The sequence below is a fragment of the Varanus komodoensis genome, unplaced genomic scaffold, assembly GCF_004798865.1.
Source record: "Varanus komodoensis strain SLA01 unplaced genomic scaffold, ASM479886v1 scaffold1, whole genome shotgun sequence".
NCBI lineage: Eukaryota > Metazoa > Chordata > Lepidosauria > Squamata > Varanidae > Varanus > Varanus komodoensis.
Window position 1 is genome coordinate 53810214 of NW_025335268.1, and position 16370 is coordinate 53826583.

The following is a 16370-nucleotide window of genomic DNA, read 5'->3' on the forward strand; positions in this document are numbered from 1 at the left end:
CATTATTTAAAGAAGAGGTATTGCTGTATATGGTATCCATCTGCATTGAATCTAGCAGGATCCTGAACTCATCTGGTTTTTGCTTCCATGTTACAATAATATATAGCTACCTTCTGTGTGGATCTGGGCTTTTTTTTCTGTATCGAGAGATGCATGAGAAATATTTCTGGTTGGGAATGAAGCATGGAACTCCTTTTTCTAATTTGTCTACTTCACACAACTTTCAGAATTTGGCTTTCCTGGATGTCAAGGTAGTGTTTCGTAAGTGTTTTACATACATAAAAAGATAAAATAGATACATATGCTAAGATAAACATTTGGCTTACTCATGTGATCTGACTTACATACATCTGACTTATGGACATTCTCAGAAATGGAACTTGTCCATAAACCAGGGACAACCTGTATTACTGAAGCCTGGAGAAAGGAGTCCTTCCAGCTGATCCTTTTCCATTTTTGTTTGAGAATAAATTTTAAGCAGCTGGAGTGGGAATTATCTTTCTTACTCTGTTTTACCCATAGCTTGCTGTGTTTCACTTAGTTTGCTATACTTCAGTTCATTAGAACTATAACTGTGCAATTGTATGCACCACCACAAGGATTTGAGTGTCATGGAGTTCAATGGGGATTACTCCCAGGGAAATGTGTACAGGATTGCAGCCTTAGTCTACTTGCAATTTAGTCTTACCAGTACATACCATGCACTGTTGTTGAGCTATAGATGCTAAGATAGTCAGATTCACACTTCTGGGATTCAATATCCAAATCTCCAAATTTTAATATCAGCCGTTTCCCCTCAGGCACCTGAATTTTCTTTTCACAGACTGTGTGGTTGGGATAAGTCCCAGGATAGTTCTTGGATGCCAGAGTTCCACTGTCTTGATAGATGATCATAGGTCCACATCCATCTCCTATTTGAAGAAAGAAGAAGTAAGAGAAAAAGGCTATGATTAAAATTATAGCTGTCATCAAAAGGCATACATCCACTCCATCTCACTTCTCCTCTTAACTCTTTGTTGTGTATCATATTAAAGGCTTAGACACAAAAGCATTATCACACACACACAAACTTGCTTTCATTTAACTAAATAGTATATTCTATTTTAATGCATGTTCTTAGTAATTTATTGTGAACAGGTGGAGGCAAATGAGCCCCAATTCAGAGACTACTGAAAAAGCATGACTCATGCTTCCTTTTTACTGTGAAAACCCATCAGGTATTAAGCTAATTCAGGATGCAATACATGCATGTTTAGACAGAAACTAGTCCTACAATTCCCAACATCCCCCACCCAGCCCATATTCTTGTTCTGATCTTGCTCACAGAAGCAAGAATACAGACTTCTACTACCTATACCAAACTCAAGGGTAGCTTGGTAATCTGTATCCAAAGGATAAGGAAAATTCATCATCCAACAGGTACAGACTGTCATGTTCTGCCTAGCAGCTGCTGAGGCAGCTACAGCCACACTCAGTTGGCTGCCTTGCAATGCTCTTTCCCTCTTCAATGCCCAGCCACAGCTCTGGAATATCAGCAGCAGGGCACTGCACAGTACCATCTGCAGCAGCAGTGACGTTGGAGACAGGCACGCTTGGCACTCCTGTCTGGTCGGAGACACTGCGAAATGGCTGCATGTGTGCTCTCTTCGGGAAACCAGAGTGGGCATTGCCAACAGGGTTTTCATCCTGAGAAGCCCAGGTCTCCTGCTCTCTCTCCCACTTTCCCTGCCACTCCTACCTTGTCCCAGGCATTCCTAAGTACTCTCAAGAAGCACTGCTGCCCCCTGCCCGCCCTCACAGCTGTGTGACAAACACATTCCTTATGGCCAGCCAGAACACTTTACCAGACAGATGCCCACAGGACATGCTCCCTCAATTCCTTGCACAGGTGCCCTTGCAGATGTTCTCTCTGTGCCTGGGTGCAGGAGGAGGGTGCAGGAGCAGGCAATGTATGTGAGTCCTGCACATGGGTTTGTGAGGAGTGGACACATTTGCGGGGGGGGGGGGGGTTAATGTGGGTGCATGTGCTTGCACTGTGGCACAGAGCAGAACAGCAGGGAGTGTTCCTGCAGTGCTACAGAGCAACAGTGCTCCTCTAGTGAGTAGGCAGTTGCCTCTGGGCAGCAGAAAAAAAAACTGAGAAAAGGCAGCCAGCTGAGAAAATGTCCAAGGGTTGTGCAAGCCAACGGGGAGAAGCAGGTGGGGCAGCAGGAACAGCACACACAGGAATTGATTCCCAGCCATGAGAGCTGATAGAAAATGTGCCACCATTTGGAGGGAAGATGGCAGCATAGGGAAACTACTCAGAAGTAGTTACCTCACAAATGTGTGAATAGAGGGCACAAGGCAAGAAAGGTAAGTTCATGGTATTGCCTAGCGCTGTGTGTGAACTGCCACTCAGTCTAGAAGACAGAAGAATGTTGGGATGATTATCCCATAATACACATTATAAAACATGACCAATCATGCACAGACAGGTAGGGAATCTTGAGCTCTTCCTTCCCACACAATAGTTACATTCCAGAGGGGAAAATGGATTACACAAACTTTACATTTGGGCACTTTGTGAAATCCTTTGTCTAGTTTACATGAATACATGATTTAGCTCTGGACCTATATAGTGCTTACATTTTAATCTCTTGAAACTTTCCCCTAGAAAAAATGGTTTGGGAGGAAATGATTTTAACAGCAATAGATGACCTAAGCAGGGAGCCTCTTTCCTCCACCTACATGTAGCCAGGGGATTCTTTATTGGCAGACATTCCCTTTTGTATTCAGAAATAGAACATTAGTGAATTGTTGTAATCTCTACATGGTCCCCTGGCATTTCTGTAAAGCACATCTGAAAAGTCAATTCAATTAAGAAGCAAGAGGGTCAAAATGACTTTTTTTTCTTGTGGAGAGAGCAAGAGATTATTACAATTGCATTGCATCACATTTATATTGCATCTTTCTTCTTCCTGCAAAGAACCCAAGGTGGCTTACACTTTGTTCTCAGAATGACAACCCTGTTGGGCTGAGAGGCAGTGACTGGCCCAAAATCACCCAGTGGGCTTCATGGTTGAGTGGGGACTAGAAACCACACTTCCTGAGCCCAGTCCAGCACTCTTAACCACTACACTATACTGACTTACAGTGTATTTAAGTTTATTTATTCAGCAGAGTTTTCAACAATCATATATATTTAGGAGCTATGCTTTCCTCGAAACCACAGAAACCAATGTGATTTAGGGTGCAAACCTATGCACACTTGGGAATAAATCACACTGTAATTAGTGGGACTTATTTAAAAATAAATATGCAGTGGACTTTCTGCAGGTTGCCTCCTTTTCCCTGCTCATCATTCCTGAGAAATCCAGAGTGAAATGCTTTGTACCATAAAAGGATTAAACACAGGATGTTCCGAAGGAAGTTACAGTGTTGGCCAGCTTCACACATGGAAGCACTACTACATTCATTTTTTTAAAGCAGGAAGAGGCCATCAGGAGCTGCCAGAACCTCTTGAGGGTTTTCATTTTGTCTAAAACCATGCCAAAGTATTTAACTGTCATATTAACTATGCTTCTTGTTCAATTTCACTTTATTATGATCATGTTTACCCAGAATTATCTGGATTGGTCCCCCATGTTTGACATTTCTTGTCTCATCTGTCCCATGTGTGTAAACTTCTGAATGAGTTAACTGATCCAAGATACATCTATAACCTTTTATCAGAATTATTACAAACTGGAAACAGCTGACCTAGGTGATGACAGTTTCTGTGTGTTGAAGTGGATTTTACACACACACACACGATCAATAGAATATAATCTGTGCTATAACTCCTATTCAAGGTACATACTGATTGTTTTGTTTGGGAAACACTTGGACTCTGATATGCTCCAAACTGTTCCCAAAGAGGAGGAGGCCTCTGGAACATCAGTGGGCAGCTGCAAAGGGAATGCCTGCCCGGAAACTCTCCTCCCAAAGGTTTCCGTCTAAGTGATTGTGTCAAATATATACATTGCCCAATATATAATAAAAGTTTTGCTTGGGACAGCTCACTCAGGTCTTTCTGGTTTGACACTACTGGATGAAAATGTATCAACCAAAGATTGTTAGGCAATGACGATCATATAGAAAAAAATTAGCATGGGCCAAGATAAATACAAGCGGGTTCCCAAAAACCCCCAGGAATTTATTTATTTAAAAAGTGTATTTATTCTTACATGTTCGAACTTCAGTCACCTTCCAAGTACTCTCCATTTGATGCAAGACACCTATTGAGACTTTTTCCCATTGCTTAAAACAGGTTTTGAACTCACTGATTTTCATGCCTTTTATTGCTTCCACCACTTTTTGTTTCACCTCTTCCACATCAGCAACACATTTCCCTTTAAGGACTTTTTTTCATCCAGGGAAACAAAAAAGGCTGCATGGGGTGAAATCGGGTGAATAGGGAGGGTGGGACACAAGGGTCATGCTGTTTTTGGTCAAAAACTGCTGCACTCGTGTAAATCAGCCATCACGAAATAGGCAAACATGTTGGGAGAGTTTCTCAGAATGAGTGCACGTGCGCAAACCCTCCCCCACCAAAGCTGAACACAGCCTCTCACAACAATCCAGCTGAGGACACTGATGCAGAGGGGTCCCAGAACACTCACCTAGCAGCGGAAGCCTGTACTACAAGGGACCTCCCCTCCAGAAGATAATTCCTGGTTGGGACCCACTTGTATGTTTCAATACTCATGTTTTTAGGTAGGAAACCAGCTGACACAACAGAAAAATCTGGCTAACTAGTATTAAAATATATCACAAATTAAAAGAAGAAACATCTGAATTTTCTACTTCTTGATAGTCTTTTAGAATCATAAGGTAGGAGTAGACAACAGTTTCCCAGTATTAAATAGGCCAGTGGGTTACAATAAAAAGTGTATATATCTTCCCTTCTTTCTCTCGTTTCGTTATTTCCCTCTAACAGAAACACCATATTTGGGACCCTTGCAGATAAAATGCAAAGAAAAGGTAGTTCCTGAGAAATGAAGGGATGAAAGCTGCTTCTTTCTGGGCAGATTCTCAATTTACTTATTTATTGCATTTCTTTACTGCCTGTTGGTTGAAGCTCTCCAAGTGGTTCAGAATATAAAATTTAACACCACAAAACACATGAAAAAATTTCATGTTAAAAGCAAAGTAGAAGTAACCATGGATAAAGGAACTACATGGAAAAATGGAAAACCTCATTTATCCTTTATCCCAGAAAGTTTTTCTTTTCTGTTAAGTCCTTTGCCGCATTGAGCAATTCCACTGAACATGATTTAAAATAATGGGCACAACATTTGCAATGTATAAATAAACACACAAATACTTGCCATTCTATCATTAATTTTCTAAAACCCTGGAACCCTTTTGAAAGTTGATCAGGGATTTCCTAGTCAGAAAAACATTGGTACAAGCTTCTTTGACAGGCAGTTTGTCCACTGCTTCCTGCTGCTACAAACTGCAGAGAAAGGCATCCAAGAACCTGGTCTGGATGACACACTAGCTCACTGTGGGTTAAGTGACTTTTGGGACACTGTAACATATGTTATCTGCCAGTATGAGCATGTAAGCCCCAGTGAGGGGTTGTTATGGCTTGTTATGACCAAACCTGGTGGGATGTGTGTGGGGAAAAGCCATAGGACATCTGTATCTAGGCTTCTCCTGTCTCCTGCCCTTCTACTGCAACATCCTCTTTCAGTGGGCCTCTGATGCCACTTTTGTTACCTTTTAATACAGGCATGGAGGGAGAACTCAGACTTTGGACTTTACCTTCAAAGGGCCTAACAGTATCTATAGCCTCAGAGGAGGGAGGCAGTTCTGAATACTGTTACAGTCCTTGGGATGCTGTCTTACATTGTTTAAATAGAAGAAAACTAAATGAATGTACTGAAAAATGTGGACACACTAAATGTATTTCCTCACCATTGACTGTGCTGGCAAAAAATGCTGTAAATAGCAGTTGCCCATCCTTGAACTGGCCCTTAAGGGTAGATTATGTTTCAGGATTTTCCACGGCCAAAAGACATTAGTGTTTTGTGTGGCAGAATTATGAAAAATAAATGTGAAGGTTGAAGGAGAAAATACCTTTGCCCCATTTAGTCCAAGGGGATCTTTTAGCAACTTATAGGTGAGGGGATTTCACGTGGAGGAGGGCCAGGGCCTGTTCTTCTCTGCAGTGGAGGGTGGGATGCGTTCCAATGGGGCAAAGCTCAAGGAACCAGGCTTCAGGTTAGATGTCAGGAAGTACTTCCTGATGGTTAGGAACCCTAGGATATGGAATGGGCTTCCAAGGGAGGTAGGTGAGGCCCCATCAGTGAGGGTGTTCAAGGAAAGTTTGGACAACCACATGAGCAGAGCCGGCTGGAGCTGGGGGTCAGTCTAGATGTCCCAGGGGTCTCCTTCTGACTTGCTTTGTTTTTGTGTTTAGCAATCGAAAGAATTATGCATGACAGGCTGACACTGTTCCTCTAGAACTTTGATACTGGCTCAGCTTGCCTAGTATCATATTTGCAATTGGCATCCATTCCTTGTTATTAATGAACTTGCAAAATGAAAGGTTTTCCATGGAAAAATAAAGCACTGGGAACATTTCAGTGGAAAAATTTCCAGCTGATACCACTAATCTAGGTCCCAAGCAGGGTACAATTATATTATGATGTTTGTAAATGCCTGAACCTGGGAGATTTATGCCCAACCTATGTAGAGCTGGAGATACAATCTTTACTTGCCTGTCCTCCCATGCTGGATTTTTGCTAGATGGACCTCCTGGTGCATATTAGCATGCACAGGCTTCACATACAATCCCCACAATCAAGGTACATTTTTTTCTAAATTGAATATTTTTTGTCCATGCCCAAGGAAAATGAAGACTAAGAATCCCCTACAAGTAAGTCAAAGTTCACAAGCAACTGGGGTCAGGGATGTAAAGCCAGTTTCTCAGTGGGAATCTTGGGAAACAATCTTACTTAGCAGGATAACCACTTATTATATGCCAGCTATAATTATTCTCTGATTTTTGCAACATTTTTGATGTCCCTGAAGCATCCATCAGTACTACGTGTGACAGTAAAACATAACTACAGTGCTTCAGATCTAACCCACTTTATTGGTTTGTGTTGGTTTATATAGTAAGCCAAATCACAGGACTAACTGAAGCAGTCCAAACCTCCCACTTGTTTTTGATTCCAGAAACAACCAATGCACAAACAGCACAGTCAGCATTATTTTACAGCTCACTATTATTATTGCTATTATTGTTTGTTTCTGTGTTGCCCAATAGTCTAAGCTCTAAGTTCACAACAATTCCCACAGAAAAACCACTAATATAATAAAAAGCATAACAATTCAATATTTTAAAATTAAAAACAGAATTGACAACAATTTTAACAGCTAAAACAATTAAAAATACACCAAGACGGATATAACCCCCACATGCTATTATATGCCCCTGAATACCCTGGAGAAGAGTCTTAACCCTTCCCTTTGTTGCCACCTTGCCTCAGAGGTGGCACTAGGAAGGGCTCAGATGTTGATCCTAGTATTTGGGTATACACAGGCTGGGAGAAGTATTCCATCAGGTATTGCTGAACCAAGCTTTATAGGTTAAAACTCTATTACTATACTGAGCCCCTTGCATTGCATTATTAACATGAGAATAACAAAAAACTTGTGACACTTGAATTCCCCTTTTGCTCTGCAGCCTTTTTCTGTATAGGCTCTGCCCTTCTACAGAACATTTACATAAGCATAGTGATGTGACTTTGGATTGCAGGGCTGTAAATGGACAACACTATCTACGTGCACTACACTTCGTGCAGTACGGGATGTTCATGCAACAGGTAAGCACACATACACAGTCTGAAGTACTACAGGAACTTTGTTAGCACTTTTTTTTCTGTCTATGGAAATACCTGACAATCTCAAGACACATAATTTTGGCAAAGTAATTGTTACAGGTTGCAATGGGACTTTTTGATAATTTGGCCTACATAGTTGGAAACGTGTTAAGGCATAGTTAATATTACTTTTTCAATGTATGGTCACAGGGCCACAAAATGTGTGCATGTGAAAACCTACGAAGCACCTTTACGTGCATATGATCTCCATTCTGTATCACAAATCTTATACTGGAACCTGTAACATCTACAACTATAGAACTGATTAATATCAACCTTTCACAACCCAATGCCCTCCAGATGTTTTAGAGTACAATTCCAAGCATTCCTGACCATTGAATACTCAGGCTGGGGCTATTAAGAGCTGAAGTCTATAACTTTTGGAGATACCAGCTTGATGTAAAAGTTGATAAAAATAGTATCAAATAGGAGTTAAAACACCACTTATACAGTACTAGCACTTTCATCTTATAGCAAATAATAATAATAGGTCACTACTTGGAGAGACAGAGCATACTTATTAGCAGCCACTTCCCGTAGCTTTGTTTTTGTCAGCCCAGTGGAACAGAAGAAGGCAGGACTGTCAAAGCTTCACAGGAAGCAAGCAGTTTACAGTGGCCAAAATGCATTTTAGCTTTTCAGCCCAGAGGCAAGAAGTTCCCTCTGGGTCATCTTACAAATTATTTCAGCAAACAAAGTGTACAACAGTCCCAAGCAGTTCTTTTCAGGAAGCAGCTCTAGTTGGTTGCCCAGTGGTGAAGCCTTGAACTCAAAATGTACCAGAAATGCATTGTTTCCCATGCCATGTTTAAGGGAGCTCCTCTCTTTTGTTCCTTGGACTGGTGCCTCTCTCCCTATTTCATCTCACAGCCAACAAAAAGCAGAAGAGCTGCCTGGGTCCTTGAATACTGCCCAGACTTAGAACACACAGTAAGTGGGCAAGGATAACACTGTGGTTGTTGCATTTGGTCAGAATGCTTTCACAGCAGCAGAGGGGCTGTGATGGTTGCCAGGTTGCAATTTTTGCCTGCTATCAGAATAATTACCAAAAAGCTTAAACTTGGTGTTCACTGTACTTATGCCACATAAAAAGAAGCAACAATTAGGCTTCCGAATGCACACCAAGCTGTTTCAATAACAGTAACTTCAGAAAAATTCGGATAAAAGTTGACAAATATCCAATGGAAATGGCAAGAGTGAAGGCAACATGGGGATAAGGAAAATGTAGGAAATAGCTATATAGCTAGCTTATGACAACTTTCTATTAATTTAATTCTAATTTTAAATATCCTAATCTTGAGCCAGTTTAAAATAGATTCATACTTCTTTTAAATCTATGCATTTTGATGTATGCACAATGACCTATGAAGTCTTTAACAGGATGCTTTACAAAAACAGCTTATTTTAGTGCTTCCTGCTTATGACATATTCTCCACACATCAACAATTAGCAATGAGCCAGGAGGATGAGACACAGGGTAGGTTTGTCTAACATGGTCATTAATTCCCCTGGTAAAAACCCTGTGGTTGGCAGTGGATCAGCCACAGCAAGGGGTTATGCCCTCTTTCACCCCACTCTTCACCCTTCTGATCCTCCCACAGTATTCCTGTGGACACTATATCCACAGGACACTATATCCAGAAGCCCCAATATGCCTCATTTGTGGACAGCCATTTTGCGAGGGCTGCGGCTTGACTTAAAAACAGACAGAAGGCAGCTTTCATGATCCTTTCTGGAGAAGGTGCCACTTCAAGGATGCCCAAACTTTCCAAAATCGCCCTCTATTTTTTAAATTTTAATTTTTAAAAATTAAAGTCCAATACTGAGCATGATGGGCTGCACTCAATACTGGAGTTAAATTTTAACTTGCTGTTAATATGCAAAGGCTCCATGAAAACCCCCAATCCCCATTTTCACAGCATCATCCCCAGGTTCTTTAGGGAAAATCTGCCGCCTTTGTGATCCCAGTGAAGACACGCAAACTTGTCCCCTGAAATGACAACCCCCCGCTCCATGCCCACACTGAGAATTCTCTCTAGTTTTGCCATTTCCTGAAGTGCTAGTAACTCAGGGTAAATAGAAAAAAAGCAAGGTAGTTTGAATTTCTGAACGCAGGGATTCTGTGTGGAAAGGGGAAAGAATGAGCAGGTGCCTTCTAAAACACTTTTTTTGCATGTCTTTGCCCTAGGGGTGGGGTGGGTGGGCAGTACCACTGTTTCCCTAGGTTATCCAAACTTGGAAAAGTGAGGACCTCCCAGGGCCACATAAACACTCCCCAAAAACCTGAAGATTCTGCTGTCATGACTGTTGACAAGGAAACATGGTTGCCTAATAGCCCCTTGGAAATAGCAGTAATGGGTTGCTTGTCAACTCTTCTCAATGAGGTTTCTTGTTTTTTTTGGGCTGGGAATGATTGAAGGGAAAAGGAGAAGGGGACAGCAGAGGTTGAAGTGGCTGGATGGGGTCACTGAAGAGGTGGGTGTGGGGTTGGGTGGACTCTGGGGGATAGTGTAGGACAGGAGAACCTGGACGAATGTTGACCACAGGGTTGCAAAAAGTCGGACACAACTTTGCAACTGAACAACAACCACCATGGCTTATTTTGTTCTTTGTGTTCAGATGATAGAATAAATCACTGCTGCTTAATTAACTTCTAGAACAACCCATGGGCAACTGGGGTGATTTATAAGCCGCCATTCAGAAGAAGGCTGGGTTTGGAAGACATATTAACCTGTCATGGCTTATAAACCACAGAGGGTTATTGTGCAATCCCAGTTACAGGAACTTCAATGGTACAGAATGATAGAACACAAGACATAGTACACATGCGAAAATAAAAAGATATACAACAGGCATCAATAAAATAGAATAGGGAAACAATTTGCTAAATATTCTTAATCTCAAATCAACTAAAATTAACAGATATTGCACAAAAAATGGCTGGGTGGCTCCCATTTATATTAATGGGACTTGAATGGGAAATAATATAACATTTATCTTCATGGATTGTAGTTCCCCATTATATCTGCACTGGAGAATTGTACAATCAATTCACTAACATCAGTTTAACTAACAGTTTACTAACCACGATCTTAACCTACATATAAATCTTGAATTAAGACCTTGGTTACTAAATTGACATTAGCAGTGTAATCATGTAGATGGCTACACTGAAATAAGCCCCACTAAGTCCAATGGGATTTACTCCCACATAATTATGGAAGGACTACAGCCTTAACTGCAGTTTCTATTTCAGACATAAAACAGGGAATTGTAGTTTAACCTAATCAGGATCAGCATGCCAAGGAAGGAGAAGCAAGGAATAAGCCTACAGGCTCAGTGCTTGTTCTCATCTTGCTAAACTATAGGTTAAAAAGCCAGTTATCTACAACCATAGCATTTTTTTTAAAGGCAGTATTAAAAAGAGCCTAGGTGGATGACAGAATAAACACAACTGCTAAGGACAGATGAGAAGTAAATCAAAAGGGGACAGAAATAGGGTCAGAATCCCGAATGCACCTTTTAAGTGATTATCGCATAGATTTGAAAAGAATTATGGCCTCCCCCCACCTAAAAAAAAAGCAGAACAACAAAAGAGGAAAAACAAGAGACCTCTACAAGAAATCAAAGGGAGATTCAAAACTAGATTAGGAATGCCGAGGAGACCAAAGGGGGCACATACTATTTGACCAGGATAAAATAAAGGGAAGATGGAAACAATACCCAGAAGAACTTTACAGAAGAGATAAAAAGATGTCAGACTCCTTTGAAGAGGAGCCCTGTGAGGAAGAACCTGCAACATCAGAAAGTGAAGTGAAAGCTGCTCTGAAACCACTTGGAAGCAATAAAGCACCTGGGTAGATAGGGTAACAGTATAAAGTGTAAAACCTGAATTGGTCCAACTCCTAACAAGAAAATGCCAATGAATATGGAAAACAAAACAATGGCCCATGGACTGGAAAATATTTAAAATACATCCCATCTCCATGAAACAAGTTGTAAAGGAGTGCAGAAACTATGGGACCATCACACTAATCTTCCATGCAAGTGAAGTTATGTTCAAGATGTTGCAACAAAGAATTTTACCTTACATGCAGCAAGAAATGCCTGAGGCCCTCAAGATCATATTGCAAATATTCACTGGCTACTGGAGTGTAGGAAGGACTAGGCTTTCATCTGGGAGCTCAGGAAGGCTGGGTTTGGCTCCTCATGCCTGCCTGAAAACTAGATGGTTAATTATTTCACTGCTTATTATTTCCTATACTAGTTTACAAAATAGTCTCATTACAACCTTTCTAATTGTACAGGAAATACCCATATTACATATGTAATTGAAATAAGCCAATTTTATGCTATTCACCAAGAGTTAACTTGATACCTGTACTAATGGTTGCTTGCTGTTCTGTTTAGCAAATATTTGAGACTCTCCTAATTCATTGTCATGCCAGTCACACCAAAACAAGAATTATCACTATGGATAAATATTATCAAAGAGCAGTGCCAGTCTTGGCTATTTTATGACTTACCTGAGAGCAAGCCAGGCATTAGACAAGATTTGTAGCTGTTCACTGTTTGTAGCTGTTTAAATAGCCTTTTGGGAATAGTCAAAGAACCACATTATTTCAGTGATCTTTACAGAAATCCTATTAGAAAGGCCAGTATTATCATCCACCATAATGCTAATGAAGGATGGAAAGTGAGGAAGCACAGCTTGTCTTGGACCACCAACTAACTTCATGGTGTACCCAAGATTTCAGTGAGACCTCTCAGCTATCATTCATCACCACTATACTCCTTAATATCAGCTATCAGTGCAACTATACTTTCCTTCCCTCATAATTTTTATCTGTTTTTAAGAAAACTAACGAAGGGGCTTTTTAAAGTCCTGCACACACATTGACTCTAAAGATCTTTACTGTTAATCTTGTAACTACTCAGATTCATGGATAAACCAGGCATAGATTAACTGGGGTAAAACTATATAAAGCACTGAAATCAACTAAGACAACATAATTCATGGTAATACAGCTAGGACTCTACTTCCTGGTTGTCATAGACAAAGAAAAGGGATTGAAGTGGTAGAAGGAAAAGGAAGAAGTTCTACCTTTAAACTAGTCTGGAAAACATTATTTGACAATCCTTTTCTTCTTTTCAACATTCCTTTTTAATGGAATATTTAGACTTACTTTTCTCAGATCACCAGATGTCACAGCCCCACAGATTATAATACATGTCCTTCATTTCAAGAGTCAGCAGTTAGAAAAAAATTATTTCATTTCTACACTGCCTTTCAACTGAGACACTTAACATCTGGCAACTGGATCAATCCATTGTCTATAGCTGAGTTACAACTGACAGCTTAGGTAGTGGAAATTCCCACATTACACCACAGTTATAGAGAAAGTTTACCTAAGGAGTGTACAGATTATTAGCGGAAAAATATGACAGGGAATATCAACTTTAGAAGAAAAGCAAACAAAGGGTGCATCCTGGGAGTAAATCCCACTGAACACAATGGGAGTTACACTCTGAGTAAATATTTCAGTCTAATTTGAAGTCTAATTTCAAAACTAGCATTCCTGTTGTAACTATAGGAAAACTAGTTTTGAAACTGCAAAAAAGTTTCTAAAGATAGAAAACAAGGACAATCTGACCCCTCACTGCATGATTTATTGCTCATCTGAGTCACATTCCATAGAGTTCTGTGTAGTCAAATGAAATACTACTTTTTAGCTGTAATTCTGCAAAGCAAAACTGAAACGCACAACTTGAAAACCAAATTAACAAGTTTCAGAAATAACAAATATTAGATTATACATGTGCTATTTAAGGGCCAAATATAATATAGCTTTTATGAACTGAAACTCAGCTACTGCAAGATACAAGGACAATTGATAATAAGTACTTGGTTTAGCCAGAGTCAAATATAGAAAATCTGTCTGATACAACAAGCACAAAATGTTTCAGTTCAGTACTAATAAGTATGACAATAAGGCTGGAGAAAGCTCCAGAATATCTAGGTTCATATCCTGGGATTAGCCTTTATTCATAAACTGTGTCTGTGGAGTTTTGTGGATCCTGAGCATCCTGCTCCCCGCCCTCCGTACATCCCCACAATGAATGGGAAGATCAGAAGCTGAAGCGTTTCCCTTCAGACCTCCTTACTCAAGATGGAAAGATGGAGTGTTGGAGTAGCGGTAGGAATCCATGGATTAAGTCCCTTCAATACCGCTTTTAACTCCCTCTCTCAAACCAGAGCTCCACATACACACAGCTTTCTCAATCTGGTCTACCATATGAGCAGGCTTCTTAATTCACTTTAAAGAAGGGGCAGGCTCCACGTGTACCGCTCCATGCATACAACAGCTCCAATGCACTAAATAGGAGAGATATAATGTTCTTTATAGGTCAGATCTTCTTACATGGCTGTGGCTGTTGCTGCTGAGAGCTCGAGAACGAGGGGGAAAACAGGAATCTGTCCATCAGCCTCAGTTTTCTGGGGAGTTGTGGGGTGAGGTGGAATGGAAGAGACCTCTTTTCAAAGATCTGTTGCAATGAATGTGGAAACTTAGGGTTTAAGAGGCACGTTATATAAAATCAGCACAAAATTTTGCACTTCATGGTAGCTGGTTCCTAAAAAGTCTAATCTTTGGCCCCATATGTCCAACCATGTAGGAAAATAGGTAACTTCAGCCACAAAAGCATTCACAGCAAAGGAAGGCCTTTTTTATCCTACCACCCTCCACGAACCCTTTTAAATAGGCACTCGTAAATTTAAAAAAATATTAAATTTAAAGTGATGCTGAAGCTAGAGACTTCAAAAGCATTACAAATCTTTCAGGCTCTGGAATATGGGATCTTCCCTGGAGGACAAGGAACATCTGGCACCTTACACAGAGCTAACCAGAGGCTTTCCCGTGTAAGTGCATTTCTTGCGCGCTCACTACACAGGCAGAGATGCGGGCGAGGGAGGAGAGGAAAGTGTGCGGGGTGAGTGAGAGAGAATTTGTGCGCGAGTCTGTTCGTGCGAGAGTTGCACGTTTGTGCGGGAAGGTGGACTGTGGGGGAGAAGCACTCGCGCCACGCATTCGCCGTCCCATCCCCAACTCTCAAACCAACTTTCCCAACTCGAGTCGCCTGGCAGGCCAGGGCGGCTCAGACTCACCGAGCTTCTCCGCGGAGCTCCTGAGCAGCAAAGCGGAGAGCAGCAGGAGGGCGGGAATCGCCGCCAGCGGCTGGCTCCCACAACCCATGGCACCGGCGACCTCCCGGTAGTCCCCGCCTCGCAGCCAATCCGCGCTTCTCCCGCCGGAGAGCTCTCAAACCCGCCAAGGCCCGCTCCCCGGTCTGGCCTTCTTCGGGGCGCGTCCGCCCGCGTGGGGATGGATGCCTGCCGCGCCGGGCTGGCTGCTCCGCACCCACACGGGCGACCGGCGACTTCGCCTCCTCCCGCCTCAGGAGGAAACGAGGAAGGCGAGCGCCGCTGCTCCCATTGGACCTCGGGCAGGGGCGGCCTCCAAGCAGCCCTGCCTCTCCCCACCGCCTCTTCTTGCCAGAGAGGCCAGTTCACTCCCGGGCAGTGGCTTCTGCGCGCCCGACTTTCGAAAAAAGCCCCCCCCCCCGCGCGCCACTGCCTCGAAGTCAGCGGTTGACCGAAAACTTCGTTCGTGTGCGCGCCCGTGTGCCGGGGAGGGGTGAGATTTCAGTCCTGCCCATTGCTGAAGGCATGGCACTTTCTCCATGTCCCCACAACTCTCTCAGTAGTGCAGTCAGGTTACATATTTATGTATAGTTAGGTTATATATTTATCTGTATGTCACAGTTTTAGTCTGCCCCATAACCAGTGCTCCCTGAGGGAATTACAGTGACACGACTTAAGGTTGCCACACAAACAGTTAGGATATGAGGTAAATTACAAATATTTGAAAGAGTACAGTTACAATACAAAAGTAACAAACAGCAGCACCGGGATAAAAGAGCCAGAAAGATCTAGAGCCAGATCTTTAAAATGCCAGGGTGAAGAGTGCTTTGACTGGCACCAAGAAAGATGATGATGATGCAGGTGCTAGGTGACCTCTTTGGGGAGGTCATTGCATGAGCAGGCCTCCATAGCTGAGAAGGATCCCTCTTGTAGCCACCTGGCTAGCTTCTTTCATTGGGGGCACCTGAAAAAGGGCTTCTGAAGAGGGCTTATGGGGCCAGGCAAGTAGGTACAGGAGGTGATGTCCATTTATAAATTTAGAGTAGATGGGCTTATGCATCCCTACCTATCAACTTTTGTGAAAACGTGTTAATTTATGTCTAAATCAGGTGTGTTTGTGAAGCCATTTTTCATTCTGTTGCAGGGATTCTGGATTTCTGCTTCAAAATCCTGACCTGAAAAACCACTACCCAACACTTTCTCAAAAATGATATATCACTACATATAGAATGCTAGCATCTAACTGAAACACT

The 16370-nt window shown here is 41.9% G+C and overlaps 1 protein-coding gene across 4 annotated transcripts in view; it reads right to left on the reverse strand.

The window, feature by feature from the left end:
- The window catches only part of DCBLD1 (discoidin, CUB and LCCL domain containing 1), a 42509-nt gene extending 27160 nt beyond the window's left edge, over positions 1-15349 (reverse strand). For all 4 annotated transcript variants that reach the window (XM_044425863.1, XM_044425871.1, XM_044425854.1 and 1 more), the window contains exons 1-2: positions 15082-15349; positions 699-911 (exon numbers count right to left, since the gene is read on the reverse strand). In XM_044425863.1, coding sequence (XP_044281798.1) covers positions 699-911; positions 15082-15169 — 301 coding nt within the window. In that variant the 5' untranslated portion in view covers positions 15170-15349. The remainder of the gene's footprint in view (positions 1-698; positions 912-15081) is intronic.
- Positions 15350-16370: the final 1021 nt, after the last annotated feature.